This window comes from Sphaeramia orbicularis, chromosome 9 (assembly GCF_902148855.1).
Source record: "Sphaeramia orbicularis chromosome 9, fSphaOr1.1, whole genome shotgun sequence".
Taxonomy (NCBI): domain Eukaryota; kingdom Metazoa; phylum Chordata; class Actinopteri; order Kurtiformes; family Apogonidae; genus Sphaeramia; species Sphaeramia orbicularis.
This window is the reverse complement of record NC_043965.1, coordinates 30,803,859-30,827,540: the sequence shown is the minus strand read 5'-3', so window position 1 is coordinate 30,827,540 and position 23,682 is coordinate 30,803,859. Positions and strand designations below refer to the sequence as shown.

At 36.7% G+C, this 23,682-nt stretch overlaps 2 protein-coding genes across 3 annotated transcripts in view; both read right to left on the bottom strand.

Annotated features, from left to right (window-relative positions):
- pebp4 (phosphatidylethanolamine binding protein 4) overlaps positions 1–23,682 on the bottom strand; it is a 77,187-nt gene that overhangs the window by 48,640 nt on the left and 4,865 nt on the right. The window contains exons 3-5 of the mRNA XM_030143615.1: positions 9,388–9,482; positions 5,425–5,513; positions 5,110–5,236 (exon numbers count right to left, since the gene is read on the bottom strand). Coding sequence (XP_029999475.1) covers positions 5,110–5,236; positions 5,425–5,513; positions 9,388–9,482 — 311 coding nt within the window. The remainder of the gene's footprint in view (positions 1–5,109; positions 5,237–5,424; positions 5,514–9,387; positions 9,483–23,682) is intronic.
- Positions 9,546–23,528, bottom strand: rhobtb2a (Rho related BTB domain containing 2a). Of its 2 annotated transcripts, none has more exons than XM_030143613.1 (10): positions 23,247–23,528; positions 21,342–21,543; positions 20,167–20,270; positions 19,901–20,086; positions 18,312–19,252; positions 16,116–16,234; positions 15,362–15,512; positions 15,148–15,236; positions 13,647–13,752; positions 9,546–13,326 (listed from the first exon to the last, which is right to left on the bottom strand). In XM_030143613.1, the coding sequence occupies exons 1-10, from the start codon at positions 23,306–23,308 to the stop codon at positions 13,121–13,123; spliced, it is 2,166 nt and encodes a 721-aa protein (XP_029999473.1). In that variant the 5' UTR covers positions 23,309–23,528; the 3' UTR covers positions 9,546–13,120. The 2 variants fall into 2 exon arrangements, with proteins under 2 accessions (XP_029999473.1, XP_029999474.1); XM_030143614.1 differs by lacking the exon at positions 23,247–23,528 and adding an exon at positions 23,040–23,143.

The window sequence follows — 23,682 nt, the reverse complement described above, 5'->3', positions numbered from 1 at the left end:
GAATGATTTCTGTACACGGTTCCTACAGGTTTCTACAAGTAAAATTTAAGACTTTTTAAGACCATTTTAAGACTCCTAAGACCAAATTTAATGCCCATTTCATAGCCTATTTCACAGCCATACTGGCAACAATGTGTGACTTCTACAATTTAGGACCATTTATTTATTTACTCCAATGCGTTGATTCCCACCGTTCCGAGTCATTTTTTACCAGGGGCTACAAAGTTAGCAAAAATCTGTTCCTAATTTATAAATTTTGAATTTGGAACGGGTAGAACTGAATAGTCTACAAGCTTTGCAGCTTGGACATTTTCCAGACACATTTAAACACAACAAGTTTATGGCAACATAACTTAAGATCTAAGATATCAAATTTCATATCTTTTAAAGACTTTTTAAGGTATTAAATGCAGATTTGTAAATTCAAGACTTTTAAGACTTTTTAAGACCCTAGGGGAACCCTGTCTGTAACATTAATGTTAAATATTACAATTACAGGGTACAAAAACTGTCCAAACTGTCACTTCCCCAACTTAAATGATCACCTGTAATTGTGTTTACATCTTCTACATGTGTCTAACCTTTATTCAAAATATAAAGACCCTGTTCTGTCATATTAGTATGAATCTAATTTCATCCAGAGCTTCTGTTGCATCTGTGCAGCTTTGTTTCCACATTCCACATTCCAATAGACAGAACAGTTGAGAAGGAAGCATTTTAGGTTTGTGACTGTCTGAGCTTATCATAAAGCATGTTTTACTGACTAACTGCTGCGTGTCATTGAAGATGAATCTACAAAAACATGACAGACACTGAAACCTCCATGAGGCGTTTAGATGTCACAGAACCTCAGTCTATACTTACTTCATGGCATTTGCATATGAAATAAAAATCACTAGGATTCTCCAAAAACCCACTCATTACCTGAATACTTATTTGCATTCTTTTAAACAACAGTAAATATGACCTTTTCCACAAAGCCATTTGCCTTGAAATATGAATGTGGATTTTACAACTCAACTACAAGCTTGGCTCTGAATAATTTATTTATATGGCGCTCCAGTGAAAGTTTTACATTTACAAAATAAAAACTGGATACACCTGCATTTTTATCCAAACAGAATATATATATATATATATATATATATATATATATATATATATATATATATATATATATATATTTATATATATTTTTTTATCTACATTGTTCAAGATGTTGTGTTCTCCAACATAAATGATACACCCCGTCATCTTTAGCTGTACTTTTTCCAAGTTCAGAGGTTAATGTATTCGTTCAACTTACTGAGAGTTCACTTGCTTTACAACATACATGGTGATTCTTGTACTTGCAACTATTTATGATCATGTTCCCCATGGAAGGATGTGGTCAGAATTAGTCCACTACCAACTTTTATTTTTAAATGACCAGTTTTACTTATAACCATATCCAAGTCATGTTGCTGTAGCTCAGTTCCATTAGCCAATACATATCCCACTCATATTAAACTGTAGATGTTTTAGAGCCTTCTGAGTGTAATTAGGAGTTCTAAAAATGCTTAATCCGCACTCATGCCAGGATTTGGTAACACATAAGTTCAGGTGGCGCACAGTTACTCTAAAGTTTGGACACAGAAATCTACAGTTTCTGTGGCCTTTTGCTTTTGTTTTCAGTCATGAGCACCTATTTAGAGGCGGGTTTATGGGACTACTGCCCATTACGCTCCATTACAATTACTCAGCAGGCATGCATCCCGTCCCAGTAATGAAGTGGGTGGAACAGTGGGTGGATTTGAGCCTGAGCGGCCACTATTCTGTATTTATGTTACTGGGTACAAGGGCTGAGTGGCAGAGAATAGCAGCAGCGCTAGCAGCATGGCACTGTGACAGAAAGCGTGGTGGACCAGCAGAACAAGCACAGAACCACAGGCAGCAATCTCCGCCTGAGTCTTCAATAGTGCGTGTTTGCTTAAGTGTCAGAACAAGCAGAGAAGTACATTTCAAAGCCCAGTAAATAAAGTTTGTATTGATTTAATCTAACATGTAATCTGTTTTGCTGTCTGACACTGATTCTGGCAATAAAAGAGAATCATGTAAGACAGCATTACAGATAATACGACCATAGATCAAATGGAGTTTGGGCAAGAGAAGGGCAATAGATCATGTTCAAGCTAGACTGCTTAGCTGTGAAATTCATAAACTAGCTCCTAAATCGAGGTGGCTTTCCATTTAAGTTTTCATTTTACAGATATAGGGTTTGGTGTTTGGTTGATGTAATTTCATTGTCAACTTCACCAGGGGTTCTGTGAAGTGGGAACTGCATCTCTCTCAATCTGTCGCTTAACAAAGAAACCACACAGACTAAGATTCACTGAATACTGCACATACAAATACATGAATAAAACACAGCTCATGTGAATGAGTGTGATAATTTTACACAGCCAAACACAGCAAGGAGAGCAGTTTCTTTGAGAAATACATGCTACCTGGCATATCAATAATTATATATAAGAGATATTAAGGCATGTTATTGCCGTACAATTCCCACAAGCATTTCCTACAGTATGTGTTTATGAATAAATTTAATTTTGACTTTGCAATGTGGTATCTTTTACATCACATTTAACACAGGAATAGTTCTCACTCCAACTACACAGCAGTATTCTTAATGCATTACCTTTAAATCCTGAACTGTTCATGGGGTACATGAATTACATAAAAATCTAAAAAAGATCTGTTTTTGATTTGTTTGAAATTCTTGAATTCCTAAATGTATTACCAGCAAATAATACAAAGTGATGCAGCAGCCCTTTAATTCAAGCACAACATTACCTTTTGCAACTAAATCTGAAAATGTAATGACTCTTAACTAAGGACAAACATATATTTGCAGTAGCATCACCAGTATCAATAAGAGACAACAATAATTACAAAGTAAAACTATTATTGAATTAAAGAATCAATATTTGATGGCGATACTGACACTTAAAAATTTGTGCTTTCTGACACTCTGAAGTGTTAAAACTGTATGTGCATATGCATATATAAATATATATAGGACACTGCCTTTTTAACGGGTTTGTTTTTGTGTAAAGTATGAAGATCTAGCACCACCCATTGGTGACACAGTGCTACTGTGGCCCAATAAAGAAAATGTAGGTTATAGCAGAAGACAGAGATGCTCAAATCTGACAATAATACTACCTTCATAACACTAAATAAATGTTATATGGTGACTGTTTACTTTGCAAACTTTTGTAAATATGTTGTTTTTAGCAACTGTAGCTGTTCCCCGTTAAAGCAGAGATAAAGATATTCATAATCCATTACTGCACTCTAGTGTTACACACAAGCATGTGCATGTTTGACAAATTAACTGTGGACAAAAGTACTGGCACACAGTGAATTCAGCTGTTTTACTACTAACAAAGGGGTGGGCTAGAAAACAAAAATGACAAATGCCAGAATATAATATTCATTGTGATAAATATCATACTAAGAAATGCTTTCACTTCATCTTTATGGTTAATTTTGTTTGTATTGGCATCTACTCTGACAAAATGCTTCAGCATTTGTTTTTAATTAATTATACTCAACACTGATTATTTTGTATCATAGTTATTTTAAATGTTCTATCTTTAGATTTCTGAAATATTTGTCATGTTCTGACCATAAATAATCATTTTAAACCACAAGTAGCTGTCTGGTTTCTTCAGCTTTCACACAGGAAGAAAAATCAGCCTTTAATTACCAATATATTTACTGACAACAACTGACATGAACATTTGTGCTTGGCCAAGTGAATAACGGAGTGAGAACGCACTGTGCAGCAATACTAATCATTCCATATCTGTTTTTAAAAATTAATTTAGCAGCAACCATAATAGCTGAAATTGTAGGTATAAGCAAGTACTTTAACATGCCATTAAGTAATAATAACCAAATATTTAATAAAAACATGGATTTATCATCATTGACAAAGTAACAGAGTGAGGAAAAATATACAGCAGTTATTCAAGGTTTGGAAAAAATGCCAAAAAGTACTGTTCCACAAGGAAAGTGCTAACATTCAGCATATCACACTTTCCTTAATATATAAGAGAAGCCTGAATTATATCCAAATATGAAACTGATATCATTTTTATTTTAGTTTTAAAAAACATTAATGCATGGTAACGGAGTGAGAATCCAAAAAAGAAACAAACTGAGGTGTTTGTTCAGTGTGATGCACCAATACTAATAATCAAAGATTTTATTAAAATACTGATCAAATTATCTTTGGTGACATACATTTTATTACTATATTAAATACACATCTTTCTGCTGTTTTTTATAATAAATAACATTCAAAATTATTACAGTATTTGATAATTATCATGAAATATAAGATTAGACACAAGCACATATTTTGAACATATTTATTTACACTTTGCTATTTACATTCTAAATTTATGCTGTATACATTTATTTACAACCTCTACTGTTCTTAATTTACACTGTATCCTCATATATTTTCTTATATATCCAGTTGGAATTCAGGTACAAATTAAATAAACAGTTTTAGAAACTACAGATATAAGTCTTTCATGCTAAGCAATCAAAAATATTGTTTTAGAGAAAAAAGAAATTGACCCTGATGTCCACTTTCGCTTGGCCAGGCCCATTTATATCACCATAATATTTCAGATTAATGTGAACGCAAAGTCCCACCAGCTGCAGATGTAATGTGTCCCAGTATTTTTGTCCATATAGTAAGTCATGGCAGAGGCTTAAGAAGACAAACCTCACTGTAAATGGTCAGAATTATCACAAAGCCACACATGTGACTGACAGCTACAGTATGTTTTTGACATTTGATGAATATCCTTGTGTTGAATTATGTTTAAAAGATGATAGGATAAGATTTTCTGTGTTAAACACACCAAAAAGCTACTCCACAGTAAGTCAATTGTGACTCTTCACTGGCCAGAAACTCACTTAAGATTGGCATTGAATTTGTTTCATTTATAAAGTCCTTATAACAGTAAACACTGTAATATAATCAGCTGCATCTTTTAACTACTACCTGCCCAACTTCACTGCTTTAACATAAACAGAAATACTTCTTACCTCGTCTGCTGCAGGGAAGTAAACCTTGGGAGCTCCCCAGACATGGCTGATCTTCTTTCTCATATTCTGTGGAATGGTGAGGCATTTGTCAATGTCCAGTTCTGGATAGATCACCTCGAGCCCATTGCTTAAATTAAAAAAAGATGACATTCAGTAAAGGCAATATTCACCACATTATTCAGAATGTTGCAATTCTGCTATGAGCAAAAGTGTAAAGCTCAATATTTAGCTACAGTCCAAACTGATGCATGTTTCATGGTCTGTCATATCATTATACTATGAAGGCGTCCTATGAAATATTACTGGATTACTTACGAACAGAGGTTCGACATGTCTTGTGTTGCTTCCACATGGTTAAGCCCAAAGATGCAGGCTGATAAGACCAAAAATAGTCCCGGCAGCGCCTGCAGAACAGTGATGGTTATTTTGCCAAGCAATAGTTTGACTAAAAAAACAGGCAGTTACATCCTGACAGCTAAGTTTAAATTGGGCCTGTACTGTTTGTACCCACTGGTTTAGTGTCCTACTCTTTCAATCTGTCAAGTGATTTCAATATTTTATGTTCCTGGTGGTAACTCTTATTCCCATGCTGCCAATTCGATTTACTGTTTGTTCATTTATTTTTTTTTTAGGTTTTGTTACATTTCACAGCTTGATTTTGCCTTGAGGAGTCAAAATGCTCCTTAACTCTATCCCATCGACTGTCAGCCAATCTGACTTGGTTTTAAAGGACCTTTAATTGCACCTGAGCACACCCAGAATAACAGAATGTATTCTATTATTAGCAAAATGTGCTCTAAATATAACATTATGCAATAAAAGTCCCAAGTGTTTCATGATAAACAATGTTTTTGGATTTATTTCACTGTGGAATTCATGTGTACGCTACATTTTCCAGCTGCAGATGATATAGTTTAATCTACAGTAATGTATCATACCATATACTACCATCATATATTTGTAGCATTTCTGCGTCATGAAATCCATGTATCTCAAAAAAGTCATCTTCTCATGATATCAGAAAAAGAAAACTAATGATATCACTTTTCTGCATATCTAGATAACAAGAAAACTCTCCAAGGTCTACAAGTAAAGTGCTTCCAGAAGTAGTGAAACTTTACCAAATAAGGGTCACCATTAAAGACAAATTCCATCAAAATGCGGTTAAGCTATAGGTTTCAAAACAAGTATAGAGTCATTTATTTTCCAATTCTTCTTAGAAAAATATGTATGATGTGACACATTTAATCTCTGAGGTGGGTCATTTTTTAAACAGATGATTTTTACAGTTTATTTAGCCCAAGAAGTAGGATTTAATCAGCTCAAGGGACACTTTATCCAATGGAAATACATACACCTGGCCAAAGAAACAGTCACATGTAATATTTCATTGGACCAACTCTAGCTTTGATTGTAACTTTGTTTAGGTCATGCAGTCCTTATGCAATGTCACAATAAAGTGTCATAACATTATTTTGATCTATGGTTGCATTTCTTGCAAAGTCTTGTACTGATGATAGCAGAGTCAGACCACAGCATAAAGTCATCTCCAGCTCTTCCCATTGACTCTGCAGAGGCCAATCCATGTGTGTAAATTATGTCTCATGCTCCCTGAACCAGTCTTTTACATTTTGAGCCTGATGAATCCTGGCATTAACATCCTGGGATATACCAAAGCCACCACGGAAATGAAAATAAATCAAATTGATGGAAAAGCTGAGGGTGTGTCCGGATAGTCTGTTTTGACTAGGAAGGTTCCTAATGACCAGGAGGTATTTGAGTGCCAGCGATGGTAAGAGCTGTCCAATTCTCTAAATGCAAAGGAGAGGACAGAATGCAATCCCATAATTCACTGCAGCGGCAACATCAGCCAACCTGAGTGGTTATGAAAATAAACAGACACGCATTTTATTCCTATACCACAACAATTTAAAGGGGTCATATTTTGTTAAACCCACTTTTATTAGTCTTTGTTACATTTATTTGTGTATTTGGACCCTAATAGTTGAAAAAGTTTGAATTTGAACCCTCCAGGTGCTGCAAAGCTATGTTTATATTCATTTTGGCAAAAATCGAGTGGATTTCTACAACCCGTTTCAATTCCTGCTTAATTTGTTACGTCTATAACTAGTTGCATCACAACATTTGCACAAATAAGGTCAAGACTTCTGACGAACAATTCTCAGAGTAATAATTGTTTGTCAGCAGCAGCGGTTGAGGTCCATACTGAAAATATGTCCAAATTTTGAGCCGATTACCTAAAATGTTCAGTTGTCGGGTGATCGGGACAGAGCAGCACAACCAACAACCTGGAGGGGGTGGGGCATGAAGTGGCTCATTTGCTTTTAAAGGGCCAGTGCTCAAAACAACCTTTCTGGTGTCATTACTCAGAAATAGGGTTGAAGATGGACCTGTGGAGCTGAATTAAAGAAGAGTTCAGACCCAAGCATAGCATTAACAGTTTATATGGAACACAGGGAAATGATTTAAAATGTATAATTCCATTTTAAAAAGCAAAATATCACTCCTTTAATACAATGACATATTTTGGACTCCAAACACTTAAATACTTATGTGAAAAGCAAAGTGGTCAGAGGTAACTTTTTGGACTTTTCAGACACACCCTCAGTCATTCAGTATATTCAGGTTGTCATGTGACCTTATTTTTTGGATATGTGATATTACTGAAACTAGACCTAACCAAGTGAAGCAAACCCAGATCTGAACACTACCCATGCAGGCTTGTACTGTAGGCACTGGGCATGATGGGTAATCACTTCATCCACCTCTCCTCTCACTTTGGAAGCGGGTCTATCTGAACTCTTCAGACCACATGACCTTTTGACACTGAAACACAGTCTGAGCTTTATGCTCTCTATCAAATTAATAGTTGTTTGGGTTAAAGAATATGTTACAGCTGAAACAATTAATTTTTGAAGTAACTATCAGGCAGAGTCTTACCTAACTGCTTATTTGAACCCTTTCATGCATGAATTATGAGAGCCTTAATTAAGATTTTTTTTCCTGAGTGTTTTTATTCCTCTAGCATTAAAAAAAAAACAATGCAATTGACATTTTTTTATTAACCTATTTTTCATGGAGCTGCAAAAATATCCCTTCAGCTGGACACCATGCATTTAATTTTTAAAGCAAAAAACATATTTACTGATATACCATGTGAAAACTATGAAATAAAAACATTTTTAATGCAGCTAATCTGATGTTTTCTCACATTTTAACATACACTAATACAGGTCATTACTCACTTCATGGAGATAATATGCAAAAAAGAAACCATTTTGTTGAAAAAAAAAACCCCCAAAACTGTTAATTACAGTCTAAAAACAAGAACAAGCACTTGATTTACTCTCAAACATGTTACTGCAGATCAGGTTTATCAAGAACAGCAATGTTACAGTAATGGTATGAATTGCAGTGTATGGGATGATGCATAAGTGTCCACTGTGTTGGCTGATATGGAACTAAAACAACAAAATCTATGAATATATAAGAGAACAGCTGTAGAATACCCGTCCACTGTAGTGACCACTATGCATGAAAGGGTTAATCAAGGTATAAGTCTGTTTTGTTTTTTTTGGTTTTTTTTTCATTATTTAGCTGCATAATTAACATGGCAGAGGAAGTGATTAAAAAAAAAAAACGTTTATCAGGAATAAACTTTAAAAAACAACAAAAAAAACCCATTAGTATACATAAAGAATTCTTTAAATTGGAATAATTACACCCCTTTTCAAAAATTGTGCTGTCTGTATATAGTCTGTTGCCTGTAATGTTTGATTGTATTATGGTTCTTAATAAAGTTCGTTTAAAAACATACCAAAGCTTTAACTTCGCACCCGAGCATACCCTTTGTTATTGTTCCAAGCAATGGTGTTCTTTATTCAGTCCATTTTTAACATGCGTCACACATGTCCATGTCTGCCTCCTAATGGGGCCGCTGTGTTCCTGTTTTAACCCTTACACCTCCATTCAGCTGTTTTAGCTTCAAGTCGGCGCCTCGTACTGGTTTTTACCGTCATTACATGAGTTAATATGTTTCCTGTTAATGTCCAGCTTTACTAAAACTCACTTGTTTTGTTATACTTTTTCAGCTTTCTCACTCACTTGTTTGCATTGTATTCGCACTTGGCAAACCGACTCAGTGAAATTAAAGTCATAACCTGCCGTCGACTACAGTAACAGGAGATTATCTGCTGAACTTTCTTAACTCTTACATATATTTTTTTAATGTCTATTGCACAGTATATTTGGTGTTACCATTAGCAGGACAGGTCCACTTGCTCCACTTGCAGGTTTCCTTTTCTGGTGTGTGAGCCGTCGCGCGCAGTGCAGGATGTCAGTGACGTATGAGGCTGCAGAAGTTTCATATGACAACTAAAGAGACATTAAAGAAAGACAGGACCAAAGACCAATACTGCACATGTTGCTCCTCTTTTTATTTATTAAATATTATATACACATTTTCAAGAACACATGCTACAGAGTTTCGAATGTACAGCTCCTAAACAATAAAAACAGCTTTTCAGAACAAAAGGACCTGATGACTAAGGAAATTGTCATCCAGGCTTTTAACACTGAGAAAACATTCAAGTTTTTTTTCTTTTCATTTACTTTAATTTAAATTTCAACCATTTCTGAACAAGGCCTCTTAAACTATGCAGTAGTGATTGTGCAGCACTTTTATACATATACATACACATATTTATATGTATATATATGCACTGTGTATATATATATATATATATATATAATTTTTTTTTTTTTTCCTGGTGCTGCTAAAGCTCCCCTTTGGTTTGTGCTTCTCTGCAGCGGTGATATTAGCACCCAAACATATGGAGAAGGGCCCCAGTGACAACATGTTTGTCTCTATGATCTTTTTTTCCCCTTAACCTGATGTTGTCTACTTATCTAATGATGTTGCTATACCCTCTAATGCAATTTGAATAGAACCTGGTGCTACAAAGCAGTGCAAGTTTGTAGTTTCAAAGTCAGACATTTCAGTATGCATAGTACAAAAACAGGATATTAAACTATGTAATAGCTCATATTAATTGCTATGCCAAGTTTGAATTGCAAGTCATCACACAATTATATTTACATTGTTGAGTCACTATCTTGCAGTGGCCACACTGTGTCAGCACTTTATAGCAATGCAGACTCCAAAACCGGAGCTCCTTAGCACAAAGCAACTTCAAAATAATACAACAAATTTAAAATCCCTGCATTCATTTGATGGTTAATGTCACAAATTGATGGTTTTATGTGTGCTGAGTGTGGCCTTGAAAGTCAGTCTGTTTAATTAATTTTGTGTTTTGAGCTTTAAAATGGCATAAACACTAAGCAGTTTCCAACTAAAGCGTACTCACAGGACTCCCCAGATCTGCTTTACATCCAAGTTATGGAAAATGTACATTTACACACACACACACACACACACACACACACACACACACATAGCCTCGAGAGCACCATGGTAACTTAACATACAGCAAACAAACTATTAACCACAGTAACATTAGTTTACATTCGATACCATAAACTACACTGTACATTAAGGCATGAGGTGTCATTGATGCAAAAATCAGCAAAAGATTCATTCAGCAATGCAATGCACTATGGAATGAACTGTCTATGAAAGTTATCAGACTTTAATGGAATCATTCTAACAATAAACACTCTACAGCAGAGAAACTATGATAATAAACTTTATACCATGACAAAACTGGACATAATAATTTATTAGTTGAAAGGTATAATAAATTAAAATCTTCAGAAACAGGAGGAAGTGACTCTAAAAGAGTATACTGCTCCTGGAAGTTCCTATGCCTAATGTCTGACCATGTATGCCAAAAGACTGAAACGGATATCAGATATCTTTCCTACATTTAATTAGCATATTTGGTAAATGTAAATCTAATTTAGAGCAATTTAAAGCTACTGCTAAGAGCACCGGCACCAGCTCTTCTATACTATCTTACACTGGAAGGATGATGGATAAGTCCCATTCATGCAGTACAGTTTGGGTCAGAGGTTAAAATGAGAAAGAGTTTGGTTGGTTTCATCACTAAATGGATTCATAAAACTGCACTTGAGCTCTTTGTTGGGCTTTTGATATTTATATAATCAAAAGTTTAATGTAAAATACACCAACAATAACCAATCAAGGCCCTTTTTGAAACAAGAAATGTATATCCTGCAGAAGCTGTAACCAGAATGTACTGATTCAATAACAATGGCTATTTTATGGATTTATCATGTGCATTTAGAACAATATGTATATAAATATGTGTCTTCTTTACTTTGCACTGTAATCTTATTTTTACTATTAGTCAACTGTTCATGTGAACTGCCTGTAATTTGCATGTATACTACATGTATATAATGTATGTGTAACTGGAGGCCAGCACAATAAATATTCAGTTATTTATAAGAACAGTATGTAGCTGCACAGTAACTAAATGCAAGTCAGATAAGTCTATATTAATATGTATTACTCAGTAATACTGAACTATTCTGCTCACTGCCTGCAGTGCAAACTATTACGTAACTGCACATTAAAGTAATGCAAGTTACTTGCAGTTCATCTGATATACTGTACAATTTACAATATTACCCATCTTTACTTAGCACCATGCTCTTTAATCCAAACATTGCTGTCCTGTCATTCAATCAAGTATAACAGCAGATGACAACCTTGATACTAAGATGTGTGCAAAACAAATTTAAGAACGATCTTTACCCTCTTCACAACATTGTATTTCAACAATCTTTTTATCATGGATTTGCATCATCCCGTTCCTTTTTTTGTTGTTGTTGCAGCATGTTATGACACCACACTTAGTCCTCAGTCCCTTTCACAAAGGTGCTGCTACTGGAGGTTCTTATGTGTCTCTGTAAAGGAGAGTCCAGAAAGTGCTTGAGTTGTTTTAAAGAAGAATAATGACTTCACCCAGGCATGAGCTTACTTCCTGCATGTACAAGTCATGACTTAGATAAATAGATAGATAAACCTCTAAAGGCCAATTTAATACCAGTGACAGATGAGTCAAGCTCCCTGTTACAGATAGATGCTAATGTACACATGGACACTCCAGCTTCTGAAATGACGCTAAAGGCTATGACATGCTTTAGATTCAATACATGATACTTTCCAATGAATGTACTGCAAAACTGAAGGACTCGGAATACATGTGTGCTAACACACCTTCTCAAGCAACTAAAAAGTAATAATAATGAGTGTTTTTGCTGGCATTTTACAGAAAGTCCAGATATTTTCCTTGATTTGGGATCTCTTGAGTCACAGGACACTGAATGCATTCATATAAATTAAAGCCCTTATTTGACAAGAGGCCACAAATCTCAAGATCACAATATGTAAATGCTGAGTATGTCCAGACTAGTTGTGCAAGCTGGACACAAACATTCAAACAACCGAATGACTGTACAAAAATAAACAGGAGCAGAACTTGTCAATTTTCATTTATGCATACACAATCATCATCAGCGTGGTTAGATTGAGTGATTTTAATTACTGATTCCTGGCAGCCTATACTATTAATGAGCTCATACTGTACACATAGTTTGGTAGATTGTACAAACACTTAAGGGCAAAGTGTTTTTTCTCTGAGACTTAGTTCTGTGTTGAGTTGCTGGTTGTTGCAGCTGATAAGCAGCACTTGGTTGTCAGTTCAGGTTAACATAGGTGGAAAGTTCTGTGCCAGCAGAGTCCTATTTTACATTTCACTCAGATAATGTAATATGTAACAATCAATATGAGTTATTTGCGCCATTTGAGGTTCAAGTCACATGTTATGCTAACTTAAAGGAACAAAAATCATTACTTTAATTGTGAGATTGAGGAGGAGTGTCGTTTGACTGCATGACTGTGCCTGAAGAGTTAGGACATACTGATCCAGCAAGGTTTGTCCTGTATTCTTTTAAAATTGGCATCCACGCTGATGTCCAGAGTGGAACTAGCCTTACCACTGTGTCAGATGATAGCGGATGAACCAGAAGAAGGTGAGTTTGAGTTAGGAGAGGAAGGAAGGTTCCAGAAGAGCCACTTGCGTTTACATTGTCGTCTTTGATACAGGTAGTCCTCCTTGTCTCGCTCTTTGCGTGCTCTTTGGTAGTGGTCATCCTCCTTCAGGTACCACACTGGTGGCCAGCGATGTTTCTCAAAGTATTCTTGATTCTCTGTATGAGAATGAAAGATAAATAATGTTATGTATGAACTCAAAGAGTTCCAGTTCACAACATTCATAAGAGCACATATGTTCAACTGAAAAAAATGTGTTATTTCTATATTTTTAACAGAAAATACGGTAATATAGCAATACTGAGGACTTTAGAAAAATAGTATATAATTTAAACATCGATTTGATTAAAAAACAACGAAATTGGCACAAGAGAAAAGGTGTATAAAGAAGTTATCGTAGAGGTCTGCTGTAATTTCTGGTAAAATCAAAACACTTTGAAATTAAATACAGACAAAGAAAAGCTATGAGCATGATTACCCGTAGACTTGGCCTTCATGTCTCTGGGAAACTTGCGGCAGACACTGTTGTAGTTGGTGCAGATGTGGTGAAGACACCAACCAGTGAGCTGCTGGGCACCGTGGAACTGTCAGGATGCACAACACAACACCTGTGATTTTTGGACTTGGGAACTTTTGTTTTTCTTCATGACAGGAATACCAGTTTTACCAAGAGTCACATGTACTACTGTACAACTTAAACCTTAGTCAAATTTTTTAAAAAAAATGCTATTACATTAATTCATTCTTTCCCAGAGAATAGTAAACAAGTTAGATCTAACAATTCATCACGGTAGTTTATAAGGTAAATTCAACTTTATTCCAGCATATGACAGTCATTTAAAGGCCCACTGTCTAAAATGTAGATAGACTTATGTGGACCTAATCACCAAAATGGAATATAATAAGCATGATGACATTTCAGTCTATAATCTCACAAAAATGAGTTTAGCTGTGGTTCATTTTAAAATGAGTCGGTTAAATGTGCAGAGGGTCTACTTCCTCTCCACGCCATGTTTCTGCAGTAAGACAGAAGGAACTTCTTCACTCTGTTACGTACGTTCATATTAACCAAAAGAGAACAGACAAACCATACACTTTTTTTGCAACCTTGTAAGAAGGATATTCAGTTGACTGAAATTTATAGATTATACACTGTATCTTTAATTAAAAAAAAAAAAAAAATCTATTATTTTTAAGGAAACTACTTCATTATTTCTGGGGATTTATTCTTCAAAGTGTACGATTTAGCAACATCTAGTGGTGACGCTGCAGATAGAAACTGACTGAATACCCATCAGGCACCCTTACAACAGCCACTAAAAACAGAGTAGGGCTCCCTCTGTAGATATAAACAGCTCTTTACAAGGCAAAGAAAACAGGGTTTTCACTTTCCGGTGACTCTCACATTTATGTATATTATATTCCATGTCTGTAAATAGATCCCCTATGTCCTGGACACTAAAGTAGTTTTATAAAGTATGACGAGGTACAGCTCAACCTGCAGGTGAGCCTCAGACACCAGTTTCTCGCTATAACAACACCTAAGCATTAGCTAAAAATATACAGGAGCTCAAGAAAGCTCTCCTGTATTACCATAGACACTGCAAATAATCATTTTGCTACCAAATGAACTGGCCACATTCAGAGTCCCTGAGGCCCTGTGAGTGTCTGCTTTGCCCTGTTAGTAATGTAGTGTGCATGTTGATGAGCTGGAGCTGAAGCCAAAAACACAGCTCAACTACAAATGCTGAAATAATGTAAAAGTGCTGCTCCCGAAATATCCACTGCACTACAGATTTCAGCCCTTTATTTAAGCAAACAGCTAAAAACAGCTTCTTTGACTCTACCCATGAGATGTAGTAAAAATGACTGCTACCTATAGAGCAGAGATATACCCTCCAGTTTGATCCAATTGTCAAAAGCATCATATAGGTGTTTTCTGTTCTTGATTTGTGAAAACTGACAGGTTGACATACTACCTGCGCCATATCCAAATAAACCAGGACATCCCCGTCAATATCAGCCCCCATCATCGCTGCCTCTGTCAGTACAGTTACTGTGTAGAGTTCTGAAAGAAAGATAAAAGCTAGTAATTCAAGGCATCATCTTGTAAACACTCAAAACACTCGCTTTATGTAATAGAATACAGAGTCTATACACTGAACAGGGTATTAAGTGCACCAAAAGTAGTACCTGTAAGTGCAACCAAGTGAGGGAGGCAAAGACGATTGGCAAGAACAATGAGCTCCATTGCATCCAGGTCAGGCCGAGAACAAAAGCGCCCCGTGTAGAGATATTCTAGCACAGCCCGCATACAGCTGCGTGTTGTGTTGGGAAACAGGACCTTAGAAAAAGAAGCATGTGACATAGTTAGGTCTTAGAGGCCCATGATTTTTGCAGAGTTTTGCATTTTTATAAGTTAGGAAAACACAAATAAGCTTCTCACTTATGTGTTTAAATCTCATTAAATAGAAGTATATGACCTTATAAACTTTTCAGACTCAGACAAAAAATGAAAGCATTCCTTAGTTTTATAGAGTCACAGGATGTTTGGTTCTTAAAAAGGGCTCTAGATGCTGTCTTATTTACCTGTATTATTATCGTTTGCTAAAGCAGAAAAACATCATGGCAGTTTGTTAGGATCACAGAAGCCAATGTAATTGTATTACAGCAGATTTGCAGTCCTCTAATTAAATTATACTTTGAACAGAGACCACATACTGAGGTCCAGTGTTGTATTCGGTTCAGTACTTGTATCGATCATTGCTAACAATAATGTGGTTTGTTAAATTATACAACTAGTAAAATGTCAACATCATTGTTTTACCAACTTAGTGACAATAGAAGCATCCATTAAAACAGTAAATAATGTGAAATAATATGTGTTGATTTGTTCATTGGGTCTTATTTCACATCCCATGGTGCACCAGTGATGTGGCTGACCTACCTCTTTGGTGCAGCTCTCCACAAAAGGCCCACCAAACATAGCTGCCATCCAGTCACAGCTAGAGATGAGTAACGGCTTGTGGGCCATGATTGTCCCATCATCTAGTTTGAATACAACATCTGAAATACAAATATAACTTCTTAAAATGACTTTATCAGTCAAACTTTAGCATTAAAGGTTCAGTGTATGAGGTTTAGTGACATCTAGTGGTGGAGTGTAACCAACTTAAAGGAGTGATATTTAGATTTTTTAAAATGGAATTATGCATTTTAAAACATTTCCCTGTGGTCTACATAAACTGTAAATGCTATGCATGAGTCTGAATTCTTCATTAATTCAACTCTACAGGTCCATTTTCAACCCTATTTTTGAGTAATGACACAATACAGGTCGTTTTGAGAGCTGGTCCTTTAAATGCACATGAGCCAGTTCACACCCCACCCCCTCCAGGTTGTTGACTGTGCTTTCTGTCCTGTTCAGCCACTTGAGTTCATTAATACAACCAACAACTGAACATTTTAGGTAATCAGCTCGAAGTTTGGACATATTTTCAGTTTCTACTACAACCGCTGCTGCTGACAAACAGTTAAGGCGTACTCAAAGAAATGTTCATCAGAAGTCTTGACCCTATATGTGCAAATGTTGTGACATAACTAGTTATAAAACGTAACAAATTAAGCAGGAATTGTAATGGGTTGTGGAAATCCACTCGATTTTTGCCAAAATTAACATAAAGATAGTTTTGCAGCACCTGGAGGGTTCAAGTTCAAACTTTATGAACTATTAGGGTCCAAATACACAAATAAATGTACCAAAGACTAATAAAAGTGGGTTTAGCAAAATATGACCCCTTTAACAAACCCTCACCTTCCTCTACAGTGGCCAGTGAAAGGCCATCACAGAAGCTTTTGGTTAAAAGGTTTATTACATAACTCTATATAATACAATCATTTGCTCATTTGAAGTTTGTGTATCAGTTTGGTGTGTGTCCTGGAAGCCTGCTGATTTAAGATAAGTCAATTTCTAAGATGCCGACTGTGCCTGTTGTCTACATTCATGATAACAGCATGTATACTGATTTTTTGGGGGCGGGGGATTGCAACATTGTGCAATACAAGCTTAAACACAAACTTCATGTAATCACACCAGCACAAGGTGACCTTACATAATAAACCTTTAAAGCAGGGGTGTCAAACTAATTTTAGTTCAGGGGCCACCTTAGGCCCAATTGGATCTCAAGTGGGTTATTGGGTCGTCCACCAGCTCCTCCTGGATGCTGTAAAATAATAACATAATAACCTATAAATAATGACAACTTTTCCTCTTTGTTTTAGTGCAATAAAAACATTAAATTATGAAAATATTTCCATTTATAAGCTTTCATTAAAAAAATGTGAATAACGTGAAAAAAATGAAATTTTGTAAGAAAAATGTAAAATTTTAACAATATTATGTCTCAACTTATCATTTATTCATGCGCTTTACACACAGTGTTATACAAACCTGTGGTAACAGGCATAATATTGTTAAAATCTTGGTGTTTGGAACTAAAATAAGAACAATTTTTACAGTATTACGACGCAGCTTATTTTTAACACAACTTGCAGATCACAGTGGATCTACAAATGCACAAAACATTTAGTTACAGGTAGAAAATTGTTAAAATTGCACATAATTTTCATAAGACATTTCAGGTTGTTCATATTTGTTCAGGTTATTCACACTTTATTGTGAAAGGATAGTTTGTAAATGTAAATATTTTCATTGTATACTGTTATTTTTTTCACATTAAATCAAGAAGAAAATTTGTAGTTGTCAATTATTTATAGATTATGCTATTAGTTTACTAGGTCACATTGGTCTGTATGTGGAACCTGAACTAAAACAAGTTTGATGCCACTGATTGTTAATACCTTCAGTGTAATTTTCTATATCAACTCTGGTTTACTCTTTGACATAATAGGCAACAGTAAAAAACAGAAAAAAGAAGTCTGTTCTGAGCTATTATAGAACCATGGAAACTCTTCCCCCTATAGAAACAAAGAGCAAAGGTAACAAAAATACAACTCTTATTTCCTTTTCTGCTGTTAGATCCCACTAAATCTAACACACTGAACCTTTAAAACAGCTGTAACTACATGTATTTCCTTTAGAGCATAACATATGAACAAAAAGGCATAAACTGTTTTCATTTACCAGAAAAGGTGCCTTTGGCCAAGCACTCTTTCACTCTGTTTGTGCGGCGTACATGGAAGGCTTTGGTGATTTCTTGGTTCATGAAGGCTTCATTGTTAAGTATGTTTGCCACCATCATCCGCAGGTCAAAGACCTCCAGCAGCTCAGCAATGTGTGCAATGTGCATTAGCTCTTTCTCATTCTCATCCAGCTGACCTGTGTACAGGTAGCGAAGTACTGCTCGAAAAGGACTGAGCTGCATGGACTGATCCATGTGCACCACAGTCATGGGCCTGGGGCTGTAAGTTATTGGGTCGTCCACCAGCTCCTCCTGGATGCTGACAAAGGCACGGCTCCAAGAGGAAAGCAGCCTGCCCCGTCTGCCGCCCTCACAGTCTTTCAGGGTTCCATCACTAGTGCAGGCCCTCAGGTTAGCCCTGTCTCCATCATCACTACTTTCACAAACATCAAAGCTAGCAGCTCGCATTAGCAGCTCTCGGCCGGAAAGAGGCCCACGAGGGGGCTTTTCAGTCTCCTCGTATTGTGTGTCCATAATAAAGAGGTCGTAGAACTTTGAAGATGATGTCGCCAGGTATATCTTGTGTGCAAAGATTTTCTGTCGCTCCTGCAGAACGAGGATGACGTCAGCACAGTGTGGGTCCTCCAGAAGACCAACCGGGTGCTCCTCTGTGGTGGTCGGGGGAGGGGGCACTGTGATTATAGGTGGGGGAGGTTTCGGTGGCAGGAAGGGTGCCTGAAGGAGAGGCCGCTGAACATTTCTAAGGTGAGATTTCCAAAACTGCAGGTGGCGGCGTGAGATTAGAGCAGCTCGGATTGCATTATCAAAGACGTCTTTGACACCAAACTGAGCAACAACACTGGTTTCATAATATGGCACTCCCAACTCTTTGGCCACCTCCCGGCCTCTCTCTGGAGGAAGGATCTCATTGGATTTAATGGGCCTGAAAAAAAGGATAATGTGTCAGAGGCATTTCTGGCTCTACAAATACTGCATTTATAACACATCCCTAATTTTGGTACCACTTTACACTCCATTCTATTTAAGAATTTTTAATTAAGCAGTAAACACTTTATGAGTCATAATAATAAACAATTATGACACAGACTTCGGTTAAATGACTTGACTTGGGCTTACGGACTTTTTTTACATGAGTATTCTGTTTAATTTTACATCCTTTATAGACTATTTACTAATGATTTAATGCCAATCATAGCAGACAAATAAGCCCTTACTGCAAAATATAAAACCCATTAGAATGTGTGAGTTACTGCCATCTTTAACAGGCAGAGGGAAGCTTTATTGTACAGTGTAAATTTATGTTAGAGCTTTAGTGCATCTGTTTTTACATTCCTTTTCCAGTAAATAAAACTAACATCTAGTCTTAATAGTAAAGGTCAGTATGGGCTCACTATTTGGCAAGGAGAAGGTCATATTTGCCTCTCTTTTTCTAATGTAATAGCATCTTATTTATATTAATTAAAATGTTTTTAACATTGTTAATAACCTATCTATATCCCATTTAGCCATTTAGCATTATCATAAAGTGATACAGAGATTTTCTACTGACTTTCTAAACTTTTCAGTCTACCTCGCTAAAGGCCTCCGTGCTCTGTTCACTGCCTCCAGGTCTGCATAACGCAGGTCCAGCTGACAGCCAACTAAGATGACCGGAGCTCTGGGACAGAAGTGCTTGATCTCCGGGTACCACATGGTCTTCACGTGGTACAGAGAGTTGGGATTGGCGATTGAGAAGCAAAGTACCACCACATCAGACCTGAAAGGAGAGGCAACACAGAATTCTTACAACCCAGACAGCTTTAGATTAAGCATTACCGAACAATTAAAGTATCTCACCTGCCATATGCAAAACGCCGGTCCTTATGATGGTCTCCGAATGTATCCCAGAGGCGAAGGGACACACTGACGTCATCCACAACATCTCTGGAGCGTTCTAATACCTAAGGAGACATGACCCATTCAGTGTTACTTTTGTGGCAGTTCCCAAATGATTTTTCCTCTAAATTTAACTTTTAAGTGATTTATCACCATTTATTATAATAGTATCCTCTGTATTTTGCTTTTTTTCAATGAAAATCAGGTATTTTCCTGTATTTAATTCACTGATCATGTAGATGTTCATTAAAGCTCAGAGTAAAGTTGAAGGTTATTATATCAGAAACAGAGAAAACTGAAGAAAAAGTGTCTTTTTCAGCAAAGATATCATTAACTGAAATTAAAACAAGTGTCTACATCCACTGTCATTGATCCAACTCTATGGATTTTACTGGTGAATCAATGTTGTAGAAGATAACAGTGTTTCCATGTTCACTACGGAGCCTCTAAACGTCCAAATGGGTCATATCTGATGACCATGAAAAGCTGAAAAACTGCCTTTTACATCAATTATTTACATGTATTGATAGGATTAGTGGATCAGTAGGTATTAAACCTTTTAGATTAGGAGATGTTTTTGGTTGACTGAATGCTTGGGTCTTTATAGGTTAAAGTAGCTGAGAGTAGAAAGATTTCAGTCTCATGTGAGTCACAGGAGATATACTACAGTTGAAAAAATTTTCGCAAAAGAATAAATTTTGATTCCGTTGTATCACACAGTAGAAAAATGATATGTTCATGCCTTCACGTCAGTCTGTCTGAATTCACTCACTCCTCGAACAACAGCACGAACAGTTAACATTAAATAAACATGTCTTTTTATTTCATAGATTTATCTGTTAGAAACAATGATTATATCATAAAAAAATAATTGGATGTTATTCTTAAAAAAGGTACATTGAAGTGTTTTTGAGTGGTTAGAGATTAAAATCCTCAAAAACATCTTTTCACTTAGATAATAAAAGACTTTTCTTTCTTGCTGCTCCTTTTTCAGTTGTGGAATGTGCATAACTTTTTACCTTGATGCATTACTTATTTGTGAAGTTGGCTCTAGAATTTATACACTCAAATAAACAGGATTCAACTTAACATGTACCAACAGTGAGGTAATTTAAGTCCGTTATTTGCACACTCACCTCCTGGCATACTCTGTACTGGTCAATAGCCCAGACTGTGGGAACATGTGTAGCAAGTAACTGGTACTGAGTCAGTGTAGCGTTGCAAGCCCGAGCGCAGATGAGGCGGGTCTTTCCAACAGCATTGTCTCCAACCACCACACACTTGATAGTTTCAACGTTTGGCCTCTCATAGTCCATATCAGAATCCGTCAGCTGGGACCTGTCAGAATACAGAGAAGCTGTATCAGCACTGGAAATCCTAGACTATTGTCCAGAACAGAACAGGAACATGGATCAATACGGATATTAGACCCTGGGACTGCTCCTCATCTGTACTGCAGAGCTATCAATGAACAGTCTCGTGACGTTCCTACGCCCATTCAGAAGTTCTTTGTCCTTGTTCCTGATACGGAGGAAATTTAAAGGTATAAGCCTGTAAAAGCAGATTTCTTTCTTTTTTTTTTAAGATCTAGAGATTTAAAGATTAGATTTAACACCAAGGTAATGTCATGCAGGTCTTAAGAAAAGCCCGTGCCATATCAAAACAAAAACAGTTTCTGAATAAATGGAAATGTAATGGTTTGTTTTCCCCACTAGATGCTATTTATAGCTACAGACTACATATATTTCTTACTCTCTACAACTTTACGCTGCTGCTCCTACAGTTAATTTATTACATCCTTACACATAATCTTACCTTTATCCTTACTAAACAGAGCGGTAACACATGACGAGTCACAAACACAGCATCATTAAATGAAATGGAAGGAATAGGTAAATAGACTACTTCTGTCTCTTGAAAATGGTGGCTGATGATTTAGGTAACCGGAGTGGTTTCCAAGGGAACTGAAGCCTGTGTTTCTGACAGTCACAACATATATCCAACAGTCCTCTATGTATTCTACTCAAAATAATAATTTGAATTCAAGCATTATTGTGTAAAAAATGTTAATAATAACTGCTATGACTGTCAAAGCCCACTCTTGTAGCCTCAAACTTTATCACATCACACACTCTCTACGCATCAATACCACTATTTTAGTTCAGGCATGTCCTCTCTTCATAGATATTTATTTATTAGGGATGAGTATGACCTTTAAGAGAAACATTCATATTTAAGCTCTAAAGTTACTTGTTATAAATGAGGTCATGGGTGCGTTTGTTTGTCCATCTTCCACAATCCTTCCCAAAAATCATGCACCTGGTCACTAATGCAACCAAATGTTTGACTCTTCAGGATCTATTATAAATAATCTGCAACTAATCTGCCTGTAGACCTTTACAGTTTGACATAGTCCTGATTCCTTTTTGTGCAGAAATTACTATTAAGGATTACTATTGATATTTTTTTTCTTGTAAGGTCACTTGCAGTTTGCAGCCATTCATAAAAACCAGCCTTTCATTGACTGAACAATCTGCATGTCCACAGACAGGCTCATCCCCATTTGGGCTTACATACAAAACCATCAGACAGTCTGACCTTAGGCTGGGCCTGGATGACACTACTCAGATCCAACGCCTCTAATATTACTCATTCATATGCCCTTTCCTGTTACACTCCACACTGCGCAACTCACGAATTAATTAATCATTTTTGATATGGTCAGATATTCAATAAAACCCATACGGCAGATTCTCCGACATAAATCGCCTGTAAACCAGCTTACAACATCTGAGATCATCATAACAAAGATGATAAAATAGTGCATATCCTACCAGAAGGACCGAACAGTCCCTCCACCACCGAGACACTAGTCATGAGGCGCTGCTGCATTACGCGTTATGTAACACCCCGTCACTGACTCCTGTTTATCTGGGTCCGCGTTTAGAAAAAAAAAAAGAAAAGAAATAGAGAAAAAAACAGCGGTAGGCAAAGAAATCGAGTGTGATTTTCGTGCAGGCCATGTGTCATTTCCGCCTTACCGCAACATAAGAAAGTGCTGCATCGGGTTGGTCGATGGACGAGGCGAAACGCAGGGCTCCATCGGATGCGTGTTGCACCTGACGGCAGCTTGTATTTAACTTCATCTTCAAGAGGCAAGGTGAAGGAGGCGACAAAATAAGCAGTTGTTGGGAGAAAAGTGATCCGGATCAGATCGGGCCGATGCGTCCGAGTGCGCCGGTACAAACGCGGAGGCTGATCTGGAGCCTGTCGGTCCGCGGCAGAGCTGCAGCCCTGACCGTCATGGAACCACCTCCACTTACTGTAAGGCCTCCGGAGCTAATAATAGGCAGGCGCACCGACGAAAAAAAAAAAAAAAAAAAAAAAAAAAAACATTCATTACTAAACACTGATCCACTTTAAAGTCGCATAAATCTCATTCCACAGCTCCTAAGCAGCCTGTGATAGAGCGGTCTG

Excerpts from the sequence above, each read along its gene's own strand:
- rhobtb2a (XM_030143613.1), bottom strand. The coding sequence starts at position 23,308 with ATGGAGCCCTGCGTTTCGCCTCGTCCATCGACCAACCCGATGCAGCAC. Across the intron at positions 21,544-23,246 it reads CAGCACTTTCTTATGTTGCG|GTCCCAGCTGACGGATTCTG; the intron begins GTAAGGCGGAAA and ends GTATTCTGACAG. Across the intron at positions 20,271-21,341 it reads AGTACAGAGTATGCCAGGAG|GTATTAGAACGCTCCAGAGA; the intron begins GTGAGTGTGCAA and ends ATGTCTCCTTAG.